The 16729-nt window shown below is 30.4% G+C and overlaps 2 protein-coding genes across 4 annotated transcripts in view; one reads left to right on the top strand and one right to left on the bottom strand.

Moving 5' to 3' along the window:
- Positions 1-10981, top strand: part of NCAM2 (neural cell adhesion molecule 2) — a 566845-nt gene extending 555864 nt beyond the window's left edge. For all 3 annotated transcript variants that reach the window (XM_050782162.1, XM_050782165.1, XM_050782164.1), the window contains exons 17-18: positions 3918-4037; positions 7260-10981. In XM_050782162.1, the coding sequence (XP_050638119.1) occupies positions 3918-4037; positions 7260-7371 (232 nt within the window). In that variant the 3' untranslated portion in view covers positions 7372-10981. The remainder of the gene's footprint in view (positions 1-3917; positions 4038-7259) is intronic.
- Positions 1-16729, bottom strand: part of LOC126949611 (ATP synthase subunit f, mitochondrial-like) — a 739455-nt gene that overhangs the window by 626906 nt on the left and 95820 nt on the right. The window lies entirely within an intron of this gene.

Raw genomic sequence — 16729 nt, 5'->3', positions numbered from 1 at the left:
AATAAGGAAGAAACAAGAAGAATCAAGGATGTTGGGGAAAAGTGAATATACAGAATAAAATCTATAAAAAATCTAACTATATAATTTCAAATATTTCAGAAAAGAAGTTAAATAACTTCAGCAAGTTATTATAATCCCTGGGAAACAAATGGCACACAGATTATAAAAAATGAGTGAAATTTTGCTGTTGTCTAATTGGCATATTTGAATCATTTTCATGCCTTCCATAATATGTAAAATGAAAATATCATGGTTGATTCAAAAAAACATAGATGAATGAGGTCTTATTGGATGTTCAGTCCTAATCTCCTTTTCATTCATTCCCCCTTACAAAGGTATCATGACAGTAGTATCCAATGGTTATTGTGAGTGAAATATTACACAAATACCTGCTGCTCAATTTTAGCTGTATACATGGGCCCAAACTTGAATCACAAGCAATTAATCAGAAAATCTGAGAAAGTAAAGAGAATATTAACTCACATGATGATACCTCCTGTCCAATGCGGGTATAAAGAACATGAAATTTTCCGTATTAAATTTGTTTTGGGATGTGTTTTATTTGGATTATTTTTGCATATCCTTCCATTCAAGTTAAAATTCTTTGCAAGTAAGTTATTCTACATAGTAGAGTTAAACTTTTTATAAATTATGCATTTTGAAATAAAACGTAGAACACATCAATGTTTTAAAAACCTTACAGCCATATTTGTATTTTAAGGTAACCACAGTATACCCTTTTACTCTTCTTCCCTTTTCTAAAGTAATCATTCTCAAAGCTGTTTTCATGATTAATTAATTGCATGAAATCCTTACATTCTGGCAGGGTGTGCTTATTAATTAATCAATAATATCACCTCTCATGATATACCAGATGACATCTGACAGGGGCAGAGTGCATGGACATTTACTGTCTTTAATGTGTGGAAACCATGTCTCTCTCTCTGTGTTAATATTAATAAAACATAACATAGTATTAGTGTTTTTTAAGTAGCTAAATATTTTAGTTACAAAAGCGGTACCAACATATATAATTTATATTTAATTTAATAATATCACCTTTTATGACAGACTGGATACCATTTGACAGGGACAGAGTGCATTTAGACATTTACAGTTTAAATGTGAAATATGTTAATACAACATAACATACATTAGCATTTCTGTAAGTAACCAAATATTTTAGTTTCAAAAGCGGTATCTATATGTAATTTTATATTTAATTTAATAAAATTATATATAATTTTATTTAAACACTCAAAAATCAAACAAATGTAAAAAATAGAAATCAAAGACCTTAATCAATACTGATCCTATTTGCCACCTCATACATAAGCATTAATACTTTTTTTCTTTCCTTCCCAATAATTTTCCATGTGGTCTATAGTTTGTAAAGAAATAATATCCTAGATAAACACACACACACACAGATATTTCTATGTACATACATATATATGTATATAAATTTTAGCAAATTTATATCACATAGAAATGCAGCTGCAATGTTCCATTTCAGCACATAAATCTCTTCCTCATTCTTTTTATAAATGAGTAGTATTTCATAGTGTTAGATATGGTGGTACATACATACAGCAGCATAGTATGCAGCATGAAAAAATAAGAGACAACTCTAAATGTTCTTTTGTAGATTATAGCTAATACTCAGTGTTAATTCAAAAGCCTCAATTGCATACAGTTAGTATATTACCATTTGTGTAAAAATAACTATATGCATTTTCATTCATATGTGATATCTGGGTAGAATGTCTCTGGAAAAAATTAATGTAAGAAAAATTAAAATTAAAAAGATCACTGAAAAAAATAAGAATTGTAAAGCCTACTAAATATTTTCTCTTGTTAATATTTAATTTCCTTTCAGTAATATTTATTTCATTCTTTTTAATTTAAAGATATTAGTTTGCATATTAATTTTTAGTAAGGAAAACAATTAAAATAAGAACTCACTAGTTCTCTCTTCTTTCTGCATTATGCTTTATTTCATCACATATTTATACCAATTGTTAATATAAGAAAATGAATCATTTTCTTGGTAAGAATCATCAATAGCCACTTTTCCACAAATAGTATAATCCTGTATGTCATCACAAACACTGCTATCATGCAGAATTTTTTAAAAGAATCAATTGAAGAATAACAAAAACTAACACAGAGACAAGCAAACAAAACAACCTTAAGATCCAATGGTGGTGGGCTGTTCATCCATCTTTACTAACTCTATAGATCTTACTTAGGGCTGTTATCAGAGAATGTTGCTAAATGTGTCTTAATCACTGTCTTTTACAGACATCTGATTTTCAGAGCTAAAAAGTGTGTTCACTTCTAGATTTTCTTCTATTCTTATCAGCACCCATTCTTCAAATTATGATGCATGTGTATGTGAGGTACCTACCTACTCCGATAAGAGCAACAATATGTAACTGTGATCTGATCAAAAGTGTTTTATATCCTTAGTATTTTTTTCTATATAAATCTTAGCATTTGTAGAGTCTGTTCAGTCTTTGGATCATTGTAGATTTGTTGTTTGCTTGCTTTTGTGTGTGTATAATCCTAGTTTACATGCTTCTTAAGAGCAACTTTTAATGTCCTATATCTACCATTATGATAAGAAATATAACAGTTTCCCTGCTCTGAATGTTCTGAATGTGCCACCCTTCCTGTCCCTGGCAACTACTGACTTTATTATTGTCATTATGGATTTGTCATTTCCAGAATGTCATATAGTTGGAATTATAAAGTATTTAGTCATTTCAGACTGCCTTAATTGCCGTGGTAACTACATTTAAAGTTCTTCTATGTATTTTCATGGTAGATAGCTCATTTATTTTTTATTATGAGTAATTTTCAATTTTACTGATGGTCCACAGCTTATTTATCCATTGCCTACTATCCATTCATTTATTGGAAGACAAGTTGGTTACAATTTTTGGCAGTTTATAAATAGTGTTACTGTACACATTTATAGGAAGACTGTTGAATGAATACGTATTAAAGTCCCCAACCCTTCCTTAGTTGTTTTCTTTTTTTTTTCTGTACCTATTTAAATCTTTATTAGGAGTACCTCATTCCCAAGTCTTCTATCTCACTTTACTCCTTGTCATCGCTAAATAACTTCCTTGTTATCCTTTTTTTGGTTGTTGTTCAGTTATGAGACATGAAACTTTGTATTGTTTTCTATTTTTCATCAATTATGAAAAATTACATTCACTGTCATATATGTTTGAAATTTGATAAAGATGACATTGGAGTATGAAGTTATAAATGAAGAGGTATGCATGTATGTTACAAAGATTACTTTATTTAAGCTGTTTTCTTGAAAAACTTGAATATGTTAGAAGTCCATAATCATTTTACAGTTAAGATCTTTCATACAAATTGATAGAAATATTTAAAAGAAAACAACACACACAAATTTCGTCTTCTAAATTTTGAAATACAAGCAACATTTCCAAAGTATTTCAAATGTTTTAAAATTTTAAAATGTTTCTTTTTTATTATTTTAAAAATGTTTTAAAATAGTTTGAAATTTTAACATTTGGCTAGTAAGGGGAAAGAAAGCTACTTGATGCTATACATTTTATTAATAAAATATTTTCATTTTTTTCCAAATAGAAAGTGTACAATAGGATTTAAAATGTGTATCAGTTTTGCAAAATAGTTGATACAATTTTGATGAGAAAAAGATATCCAGAAAGAATGGAATTTCTTCCTTTTTTTCTGAGCAATAATATATGGTGAGATAAATTTAAACAGAAAAGCATTTTTCAGTGGTTTTCATAAATTAACCAAGTTGGATTTATTTGGAGGAAGGTAGAATTTGGTGATTTTAAACTGTGTTTGTTCCATAATGCATCCCTTTTTACATTAAACAGGTGAGATGTTTTTGTTTATGTTTCTAGGAAAGATGGATCAAAAGAACCAATAGTGGAGATGAGAACAGAGGATGAAAGAATTACTAATCACGAAGATGGGAGCCCAGTAAATGAGCCAAATGAAACCACACCACTAACAGAACCTGAGTATGTAGCTGGGAGTGCTTCCTTCTATTCACATGGGTATTGGCAAAATGATAACACATTATTATTGTTGTATTACATATTTAAATATTAACTATTTGTAAAAGAATAGTGCTTTTACTTTTTCGATGAAAGTACATATGAATATCTAAAATCAATTTTCTATTGAGACTTTTTTCATGAAAACTTTGTATGAATGTCAGAGAAAGTCTGATAAACCATATATCTATAATTTAATGCAAAAGTATAAAAAGATAAGTATCTTACAGAGTTTAGATTTTCAACAATAGTCTGTCTTTTTAAGATAGTGTTGTTTTCCCTTTCAAAATAAAATAATTATATTTACTGAAATAAAGACATGTCAGGAAATTTGTCATTGCTTCGAATATAAATGTCAGTGAAATATACGCAAGTCTATTTTAAAAATAAATAATGTTTGTGCAGAGGAGAAAATAATATTAAAGCGTTTATCATTGTAATGTCTATGCAGTAAATGATGCTTGGTTTCCACTCTTGACATTACTTATTTTGCATCTCTAATAGCTCTTTTAAAACTATAGTAGATAACAAAACCTGAAAAGATGAATATATGCCTAGATTCATGCATAGGTCAATTAGAATAATTCAAAGCAAAGACATTATTACGAAGTGTTAATAGTACTATTATATTGGAGGTATGCGATACTAACGAAGCCATAGTGATCAAACACTTCTTTACTGGGCACCAAAATAACTTTATAATTTTATTATTTTTCAGAATAAATATTTATTTTTATAACACCTAATATTTCCTTGCAGAGTAAATTGATTTAGGTTTCTCATCCTAAATCACAGATAAAAGGTTTTCACAGATGAAGAAAATGATTTTATTTTCATAAATTCCCTCTATCTGCCCACAAGAGGCTGCAATAATTAATATTTACACAAACACAAAGCACTACTCTACAGGAAAAAAATTTAATATAAATCCTCGGGCCAATTTTAGTGATTGCGTTTAGAGATTATTACAATCTAAACTCAAATGAACTGTATTAGATGTGGGTTCTGTATTCTCTACTTTAGAAATAAGAGGTGTACATGAAAACTAGTTAAGAATATGCTCTTGGACTGGGGTATATTTTGGGAAAAAAGGGTAATTTAATAACTACTCTGTGTCTCCATTATAGAAAATAAATCACCAATATAAAATAATATGATTAACAGTAATATTAAAAATATTTTACCTAAACATAAGTGGTGAGAAACTCTATACACAGAAACAAGTTATCAGTTTGGTGAAAGCACTTAAGTCATCAAAAACGTAATATATATTTCATGAGTAAGAACTGTATTAAGTATTATGCTAACTTAATATCAGAACTCTAATCAGAACTGTTTTCTCTACATTTTGATGCTTGAGGTGACATATTGCTTTTGTGACTTTGTGTTGTCAATATTTTCAGTACTTGTGAATGCTAAAAAGGAATAACTGAGACTGCACTATTTATAACATATAAAATAGCCGCCTGCTGTCATTGGTACAATGTTTTTTTTCATTACCAGCAATGGATATTACTAGTTTTTGCCTATTTCTTACTTTGATTAGTTCTGATAGCTTTGATCTGCAGAATCTGTTTTAACCCTTCTCATTCAAAAATATAAAATAAATTACAAATAAATCCCAGAGGAACTAGTGTTGTAACTTTCACTCCATTATAAAATGGTAAGGCTAAAGTCACAGCGATGGATTGGAATACTTGGAATACTATTTCTTTCCTTCCTTCTTTCTTTCTTTTTTTCTTTTTGAGACGACTTTCACTCTTGTTGCCCAGGCTGGAATGCAATGGCGCTATCTCGGCTCACCTCAACCTCCGCCTCCTGGATTTAAGCTATTCTCCTGCCTCAGCCTCCCGAGTAGCTGGGATTACAGGCGCACACTGCCACACCAAGCTAATTTTGTATTTTTAGTAAAGACGGGATTTCTGCATGTTGGTCAGGCTGGTCTCGAACTCCTGACGTCATGTGATCTGCCCGCCTTGGCCTCCCAAAGTGCTGGAATTACAGGCATGAGCCACAGCGCCCGGCCTGGAATACTATTTCTAACTTAATTTTCTTGATGTGGAAAAAGTATGTTGTTAAGGGAGAAAAACTCATCTCCAAATGTCATGTACACAATGGTAAACAATTGAATTTGCAAGTTTTAGGAAAATCTAGAAAGAACAATTCATTGGCATCGAAGTAAGGTTTGTGAAACTGTCTTGATATGAAGAAATAAAGTTGTTATTGCTTCACAAGTTACAATTGCAAACAACTCAAAATCTGTGTTGCAAAGTGATATAAAAGTGACAAGAAAAACAATAGTGAAAAGAGGCAAAAGAAAACATATACAGTAAATATTAAAAAGTGAGCAAGTCCTAAAATATGTTCATTTGCATTAAGTTCCAAGGAATATAGTTAATTCACTCAGTTTCTGAATTTTATTTTATTTTACTTATTATTATCATTATTATTTGAGATGGAGTCTCACTCTGTTGCCCATGCTGAATGATCTCAGCGGCATGATCTCAGCTCACTGCCATCTCCATCTCCCAGTTCAAGCGAGTTCCGGCTAATTTTCGTAATTTTAGTAGATACCTGGTTTCACTGTGTTGGCCAGGCTGGTCTTGAACTCCTGACCTCAAGTGATCCACCCGCCTCAGCCTCCCAAACTGCTAGAATTATAAGCATGAGCCACCATGCCCAGCCTGGTTTCTGAATTTTATGTAACAGAATATGGCAACAATTATTAATTGTTTTCACTGGAGAAAATGTAGTACTAATAAATCGTATCATTGACATTTAAAAATGTTTTGGCATTTTACCTTCCATAACATGTAATTATATTTTTGATATCAACAACTAGTTACCAAATCTAAACCACCCTATAGTGGACAATTTGCTGCATCTAAATCTACAAATATATTGTTTCATTCATCATTCTGCATTACATTTTTAAAAGGCCAATGTAATTGTTTTTACTCTCTTTTAGAACATTTTAAAATCTATTTTAAATAATTTTAATAAATTTAATTTGTCCTTTCTAATTATTGTAGCATGTTTTCTCTACAAAATAGTAACTTATTTAGCACGTATAAAATATTAGCATATTATTGGAGCATATTTTATTTACAAAATAGTAACTTAAATGTTAAGGTATATCTCTTTAAATACCTCAGAAAATGAAGCTTATTATTTTTTATCTTCCAGAAAATTGCCTTTAAAGGAAGAAAATGGGAAAGAAGCTCTAAATCCAGAAACTATAGAAATTAAAGTTTCTAATGACATCATTCAATCAAAAGAAGACGACAGCAAAGCATAACAACACTATTACAGGGGCTTGAACAACACTACGAAGAGTATTTGGATTGCAGTGACCCTATGACCAAAACTATTCCATTGACCTTAATTTCTTGGGAAACTTCTAGCTTGGAATAGCTTGTACACATATACATATGATCAAATACTCCTGCCCATGGCCCATTTCCTTTTGTTATTGTTGTTGCTGTTGCTGTTGTTGTTAATTTTAAGAATTTCAATATCAAGACCTGACTGGCACCACACTTTGGGTATTCAATTTGATTATATGACTGAAGTACTGGAATTCATTATATGGCTCAAGTACTCTATTTATTAAGAACTATATTTAATACCACCAACAAATATAGGGGTTAAGGAAAAAGACATGAGCTATATGTGTAAGAAGGCTCTGCATGTGTATGAGTCCTATTCTGGGCAAATAGATTCTTAAGGTGGCTTTCAACTTCAAGATGAAGGCACTTAATAACGGTTACTCATTTTATCAGGGGAATTTCAGGGAACATAGGCTTCAAAGAGCCAGTTTATCTTTAGCAGATATTAAAATTGAAAACTTTGAAGAACTCATTTCAAGCTATGATTCGGTGCATTTTCAACATTGATTTTTGATAGACTGAAGTGCCAGATCAAAATTGTTACCCATTTGAAAGAATATTAGTTGTATATAAAATTAGATTAGAAAGACTTTCTAAATCTCTCTCTCTTTATATATGTCCTATTCATTCACAATGGATTATACACAAAAAATGTATTGCAAGTGAAATAATATTGATTTCTGCCCTCAGCTTCAAATAAAGTAAATTGAAATGGGAACAATATCAATATGGTGTCTTGATATATTTATAAATATGTGATTATCATTTATTTTTAAACAACTTATCAAAAAAAGTCTTTAGTGTTCAAATACTTCAAATCATATCCTCAGATATATTTTTAGCCCATGGTTTTATATAATCTTTGAGAACTAATTTTACCACTGTTACAGGTTCACCATTAAATGTAATTGGCTACTGGAAATTAAAATTTTAAGGTTGACTAAATTAAGAAGAAATTATTTAACATTTTAATGTGCCATAAAAGTGTAAATGATAAACAATTTCACTTCCACTATGTGTTCTATTCTGGATGTTCTAGCTAGAAGTCATTTTAAGATTTTGATAAACAATTTTGGTTGAAGAAATTCCTTAAATATTCAACACAAACCTTCTGATATCTTTTGTTAGGGTTATACCAGAATAAAATGCTTCTTTACTTCCAAGCTATGCAAGCTCCCAGAGGTAAGAGAGTGACACATGATTTAACTTATATGTAAGGTTTAAAAAAGTATTTATGATTATAAACATACATACCATTTGGGAGCAGGTTTACTAACCTTGAGAGCCAAAGGTTTCCTTAGGCCCTGTAACATTCAGAACCTTTGGTGTTTCAGCTCAAATAGTGACGGGATAGGGAATGTGTTCCAAAAGAATATCGGAGCAATTTTTAGCATTGCAGAAACCTGCTTTGGGCATGTGTCTCTGTAGAGATAACCTGATGATTATTAAATGTAAAATTAAGGCAACTCATGAATATTTTTATTTACGAAGTGCTTGAAACTGTCAGCCAAGGAGAGACGACTAAGTAATTTTATATAATTCCTCACTTTTCTGGCTACAGCAGGACAGAATATGACCATCTTCATTTGAAGGCACCAAATCGTCGCAGTGTCTTTGCCATAAATTGCAGGGTTAAATGCAGGAATCTCTCCTTGCATTCCTGTCTGGCATATTCTGAAGAAAAGAACAGAATTCTTGTGCCTACCTAAGAATTTGAGAAGCATCTAAAACAAACCAGTTAGGTCATTTTAACTGACTTGATTATCCAACTGGTCTTTGACAGATGTGACTGTTGTTATTTAGTTTATGTTTGTCTGATCATCCAGTTTGCTTTATTTTGCTGTGTTTTATTTTGTCGTTTGTTTTGTTTTGTACCAACGTACTAAAACTAGTCAAAATACTTGAATTAGTTTGTTTGTGCAAAGTGTACAAGCTTAGTAAAGTGTCCATGAAGCAATAGCCATGAATGATAATTATTTCTAAATAGGGCCACATGGTTTTAAACTAATGATGGTGAAAGAATTAGGATGACTGAGAAAGTCATTTCGCATGTTTACTATTGTTATATTTGTGCTTTACTTCAAGAGTGCAGAAATCATAATAAATAACAAACTATTTTTGTGTTTTCTCAATTTGACATTTCTGTTTCTCTCATTTATTTGGATTTTCCTTGTAAAGAAATTGACATATATTTCATATACATATATATATAGTCTATATATATATGATGTTAAATTTCCTGCCACTCATGTGGAGTAATGATCTGAAATTAATAGATAATCTGAAGCTAATTATAGTCAGACTATTTCAAGTGCACTGTTTCAGTTGCCCGAGTGGTCCTTACCTCTTGTCCTTGAAATCCATGCCATGCTGAAGCACGGCAATACTGTGATAAAGTATTTTTTTTAATATTTCAATGGAATGCTCCAAATGATTTATAAGAATTTCAAAATAAAAGATGGCTTGTAGTAAACTGTAAAATATGAGTAGAACTGAAATAACCTGTTTCATTCTTATTCTAGATTAAACATATACATATAACCGTATAAATGTTATTTTTATTGTCTGAGAGTACTCTTAAATATTAGTATAAAGTGTCAAAAGAATTGACTGAATATAAGTACTGTTAAAATAATTTGAACCTTGTGATATTTTAAACCAAGAGGCAAAGATATCACCGAAAACTTGGTATTTCTTGATAGGTTAGGTGCAATTAGGCAGTGACAATCTATATTCAACAACATATAAGAGGAAAGAGTAATATCAGAATTTTAACACATATTTTGTTTTCAAAACTGGCACAAATTCATGTGTCAACATATTTTACAATAATTGTCAAAGGAATTTAATTAAGAATTGTATTTTTAAAGATTTATTTATTATTTTTTGTGGGGTAAGACATTGCCATTCTATTGATACTAACATCTAACATTAATGTATTGTTTCTTGTTTTCTTTTATGTTTAATATTAATAACTATAAAAGCATTTTTCAAAGGCTATTAGATCCAGCACACTTCATGTGGATCTTAGTCTTTGAATTAAATATTTATATAAATAGATTTTATTAATCAAATTATTTATTCGTGTGCCAACAATTAATTGTAACTTTATGATCATACCTATGTTTATGCTTCTTATTTTAAATAATTAAGATGTATCTGTGCCTTTTAATTAGCATGACATTCTGCTTTATTAAAAGAAAAAACTACAATTAACGTCATTACTAGTATATTTTGCTTAGATTTGAGATACTCGAATGATGCTGTCTTATTTACAGTCAGTAAATAAGTTCAATTCAAACTATTTACCTTGAATATAAAATCTAGATATAATAAACTATACTGTATAAGTTACTTTAATTCATGTCAAAATAGTTCTTTTTATACACACACATGAAATATTCTTAATTTGTTCTGTATTGTTTTTCTAAACAATAAATACATTCTAGATATTATTGAAATTAAATTTTGCCAGTTGTAAGACAAAGACAACAGATAACTTTTGAAAATCAAGCAAATTACTATGGTGTTTCTTGGGTCTTCATTATTTCCATTTATATATATTTTATTTAGAATAATAAATCAACCTTTATTTTTTGGCAATAAGATTATCACAGATGAAAATATGTACAGCTCAAGTGGTAGAAATAATATTTTCCATTAGTTAATTTAGGAAATATTGGAATAGCATATTAGAATTATTTATGAGGTTCACAGTGTTCTTTTTCAGAGAAAATAAGGTAAACATTTGACTTAAATCCCTCATGAAGTTTTTTTTACACTCATATTCATAATCATAATCATATAATGTTCTTATTCAACAAGCTTTGTATCTGGAAATATTTTTAACACTAAGTTTGCTAGCATTATTGATTTATCTTTAGAGAGAAAATATTTGCATCTGTTTATTAACCCTTTGAAGCATTAATACTTAGTCACTCACACTGAAATTGTATATGGATGTATCAACATAAGCTAAAATTAAATTATGGATGTCGCAGAAATGAAAAACTTCATCTTAAAAGGTAAAATTTTCAAGAAAGTATTTTATTTATGGACTTAATAATGTCTTAAGATGGAACAATTATAAGTTCAAATGAGAAATTTATAAAAAGACCCACATATAGTAATCGCTGAACAAACATAATTTTCTTCCAGCTCCCATCCTTCTTTTTTGAAAAATTGAATTTACCCATGTAGATGCAGCTATTTAAAATTATACAAGAATGTTAATAGATGAATTATTTCCTCTCATATAAAGGCAAAGAACTTTATATTATATATAATGCTAAATATTTATTTGATAACACACATAATATTCTTAGAAAAATAGTTTATTACTCACTTTAAGATTTTACCTATAACATAAATATATTATCTGATATTACCTCTTTAAATTTTCATTTTACACAATTTTTGAGATTCTGACTACACACAACATTCAGAATTATTGCTCATGTAAATTTAAATATTGCTACCTAGTTTTTTCTTTTCTGAAATGAAAACATGTATCTTTTGGCATCTGTTTTCAGCCTCCCATGGAAGACAGTAAGCAAAACCATTACTGTTGGAGAATTTCAGATCACAACCCGACATAGGAGATTAGAGAAACAAATAAATGAGTGGATCTAGAAAGGCAAACTGAGTTGCTATATTTGGAATAGCTAGAAAGGACCTGACTTTGAGAAGTGCTAGACCAGGGACTAGGACCATTGCTTAGATAAAAATTATGGCCCATTAAACTGATGCAAAGGAGAAAACAGTGTAACACAGAGGAAAAAGTTAACAGAGATAGAATCTATTATTTGATTTTGCAAATAGTTTTTTTAGAGAACAACATGCATACTATAAAATAAACAATACTATTAAGAACAAACCTATTTGTTCCAACTCTTAAAGAAATATTCATGGTTTAGCATTTGCCTCTAAACCCTGTTAGAAATATGTGAAGTTAGAAATAAAGGTTTTTTTTTTTTTAAAAAAAAAAAAAATTTTTGGTATGTGAACTGTATGCTGTGCTCAGTATGTACTGAAACATACTATCTTTTATTTTCTTTAATTTATATATTCCATTCAAATTTTATATGCTTAAGTTAGCTATCACAACGTTTTCTTATTGTTTCAATATGGTATGTCCCAATGAAATGCTGTATATATATGTCTAAACTGTAAAAATTATACTGCAAATGTTGAAGTTTTGTATTTATGAGAGACATTGAAAGTATGGCTTACAGTATATCAAACTTGTCACACTTCACCATTTGTATATTAATAGTAAAGATACTTTTACTTTAATAAAGTGTTGCATTTTATGTTTATTTTGAATAACATTTCTGCAGTGAGCAAGCTTATGGTTTTTCAGAGACTTCTGTGTTAAGAAACTTCCAAACATATATCTAGATATTCTAAAGAAGAGAATGCTTTCTGCTATCTTATCTCTCAATGGGTTACAATCTTTTGGCTTCTACACTGAGCAGAGCTCAGAGAATTAAATGAATAAACAGTTGGTTTAGAGCAGTGGTTCTCAAAATGGGACCCCCTAGAGCAGCATTACCTGGGAACTCGTTTAAAATGTAAATTTCTAGACCTCACCAGAGACTCAATAAATCAGAAAGTTCTAGGAGAGGGCCATGGTAATTTGTGTTTCAATAAGAATTTCTGATGATTCTGATGCATTGCAAAATTTGAGATCCAATGGATTGGAGACACTTTTATTTTTTCATTTACCAAATTGTGTTGATCAATTTAAAAATGCTAGGCAACCAACTAAATATAGCCAGTTATGCTTTAACACAATGTGTGCATTCCCTAACAGCATCATATTCTGCAAAATAATGCACTTAATAATCAAAACACTTGAAGGAAAAGTAAGTTTGGAACAAACCAGTAAAAATGTAAGCAATTGTGAAACCATAGCATCGACACAAGTAACAGCAAATAACCATTCTGTAAAAGAAAGTATAAACGTTATTGAAACATATTGAGTGATAGTCCAGTGTTAACTTCTGTTTCAAAGCTAATCATTTCACATATGATTTTACAAGTTGTTTTCATTGTTTTAAACTAGTACAAATGTGACTCATTCTTAAAAAATAAGATTCTGAGTGGCAACTTTTCACAATGGGGCAATTTTCAATATAAGCTTAATACCTCAAAAATACATACACATATAGAGTAAAAATAACATCAAACACATTGAGAAGTGAAGAAAAATATATATATTGTGCCTCATATTTCAGTATTCTATGTTTATTATAAAGACAATTAAAATAAAATACAAACTATGTCACATGAAAGAGGCCAAAATTAAGTCTCTGATGTATTTTGGAAATTGGGCAGGTAACCCTGGTAGTATTTTAGATAATTTCTTCTAGTTTTTTTTTAACCCAAAGCATTACCTAAATACAAATTCTCTTTATTATACAATAAATAATGAACATATTTATCCTAAGTACTTATACAAGAAATAATGAACATATGGCCTCAGCATTTGAAATTTGTTTTCTAACATGAGTTTTTAACACATAAATGAAAATATTCTCAAAATATAAATATTACTTTATATTTTATATGAGGTGTCATATATGTACTTATCTTTGGCATAAACTTGTTCTTTAATAGAATGCATACATTTGTGTATTTTAACTTTTCTGGACAACTTAATGTCTTCCATAGATAGCCTTTTGCATTTTATTGTTTGGTAGAGTGGCCACTATAATAGTATAAAATTTATTACATTTTAATTTCATTTTAATTTAGGTTTTTATTAATATATGGTCTGTAAAGTCAGGTGTTTCTAGTATTTAGATGTCTTCATATTTGGAAAACAAGATTAACTTGATTATTTTAGTTCACATCAACCTTTCCAATTTCACCTCCAATTTCCACACTTCCTAATTCTCTCATCTTTCTTTCATCTGTGTCAATCAGGACCAATGTCAGAAACTGACCTGAGAAGTTTGAGATGTATAAAGAAAAGGATACTTACCCAAATCAGTCCAAAACATTTGTATACTATCACATCTGGAGATGAAGCAATTATCAATTATCTTAGAAGAGTCATTTTTGAAAATAGAGTTTTTGAAGGAAGTTGTGATTTTCTTTGTATTTGGAAGCATTGGCTGAAGAGAAGGAAATGGGCATCTCATTTGTAAGCACGGACACAGACTGGACCCACAGAGAGGACGCAGCACACACCCAGGGTTATTCCATGCTGTTTGAGGAGCTTTAGCACTAGGTTTGACTATGTGAAGGCCCCCTACTAATTATAAGGGAAGCACTCTCTGAAAAGCATAAATAAAATTTTCACCAATTCAGAAACCAAGAGATCCACACATTTACTCACCAGAAAAAAAGATGGGAAAATAATTTCCTACGTCTTTGCAACCAGGATGCAAAACTGGGATCCTTGGAGTAATATGGAAAAACAGATGAGAACCCAGATATTGGAATTAAAATAAACCTAGGTTCACTTCCCAATTGTATCACCTATTACTAGCTCTGAATGTAATACATTTAGATACAAATTTACACCTTTATTTCCTCACGTATAAAATTGTTATCCTAAAGTGATTAATATTAATCTTCACAAGATGATTTAAGGATTTACTGAGATTGTATTTATGAAGTTCTTCATACAATGTCTACCACACAGAAAATACCAATAAATAGTAGCCGTGAGTATCTTTATATCTGCGATATTTCAACATTGATTCTCAGTGTAAGTTATGTTAGTTACCTATTACTGAATAATAAATTGAAATGTAGTAGTGACTTAAAACATTAACAATATATTGTTTTCTATGATTTCACGTACTGATTCAAATACATTTGGCAGTTATTTTGCAACATATGATGTAGCTGAGCTCGCTTATGTGGCTACCAGCTTCTAAAAGGAAACCTTCCAAATGGAAGTCCCAATATGCAAATGCTCCCGAGTCTCTATTTGCATCAGGCGTGTGATGTTCAGTCAGTCACATTAAATCATATGGGTAAGCACATAGTGGATGTGTTTGCCTAGAGGCTGTAAACAAGGCCATAATGCACTTAACACAATTCATGTTACAATATAGCTCAATATTCCTTGTGTCTCCTAATGTTTCACATTTTTCCACATGCTAAACTCACTCAAACCCTTCCTGCAACTTCCAATGTATATCATTGTGTTATCAGGATAAGATTTGAATTTCAGAATTTATTCAACTAAATTAATCCCAGGTAATCATATCATCTCAGGGATTACAGCTGGGTTGAATTCTTCAGTGAAGAGTTCTGTCCACTAAAAAGATAATGTAGCTCCTTCCAGAAAACTCTACAGATGATTATAAGGCAGGAGCAGGATATGACAATAGACACTACCATTCAAATAATAGAGAAGGAATTGGGGACATTTGACAGTTAAGTGTCTATAGAAATTTTGAGATCCAGCCAGAAAAAAAAAAAAAATTACTAATTCCATCGCCCACTGCCCTCCATTATCAGCATAGGGTATTTTCCTTAATTAGGATATGATTCTATTCCGAGGGTAAGATAACTGTATCTATTGTTCTTCATATTGTTAGGGTTACTTTGAGATATTCCTACTTTTCTATAGGAAAGGGTACATGATTATAGCTGGGTAAATTTCTTGGCTTGTTTCTTGGCCAGATGTATTTACTGCCTAGAAATCTATTTACATTTAAACTTCTTAAGTCCCATTAAGTTCAAGCTAATACAACTTTTAGAAACAGTGTGAGTTCTAGATAGATAGATAGAAACACATATATAAACATGTATATATACATATATGTAAATGTATCAAATTATAGTCTACTACATTAGACAAGAACTACTCTTAGGAGTGTTTTCAAGATAGTTCCTTCTCTATGTGGGGCTGCGAAGGGAGATCTTATTATATGATTCCCTTAAAATTTTTTAAATCCCATTTATCCAGTTCTAAAGCCTATAAGGCACTGCCTTACATTCCCATGTGATCTAACAAAGGACATCCTTGATTTATTTACTTTTATCCCCAAACTATGTTTTACTGACAATACCCAGACTTTGATCTTTGCCTCTATGACATTTATTACTTTTGAGAAAGTTTTGACAGCTAGAAAGTGTGGGAAAGAGAGAACAAGTCTTTTGTAAGAAATAATCCTCCGAATGCTGCTTGAAAATTGAGCATACATCTCTTTAGCACATATGTCTCCTGCAACACCCTATCATACTTGAGAAGAAAATAAGACAATTAGCACTTTGAATATGCTGCCTTGAAATCTCCTTAGT

Source organism: Macaca thibetana, chromosome 3 (assembly GCF_024542745.1).
Source record: "Macaca thibetana thibetana isolate TM-01 chromosome 3, ASM2454274v1, whole genome shotgun sequence".
NCBI lineage: Eukaryota > Metazoa > Chordata > Mammalia > Primates > Cercopithecidae > Macaca > Macaca thibetana.
The sequence above is the reverse complement of the archived record's forward strand: the minus strand, read 5'-3'. Positions and strand labels throughout refer to the sequence as shown.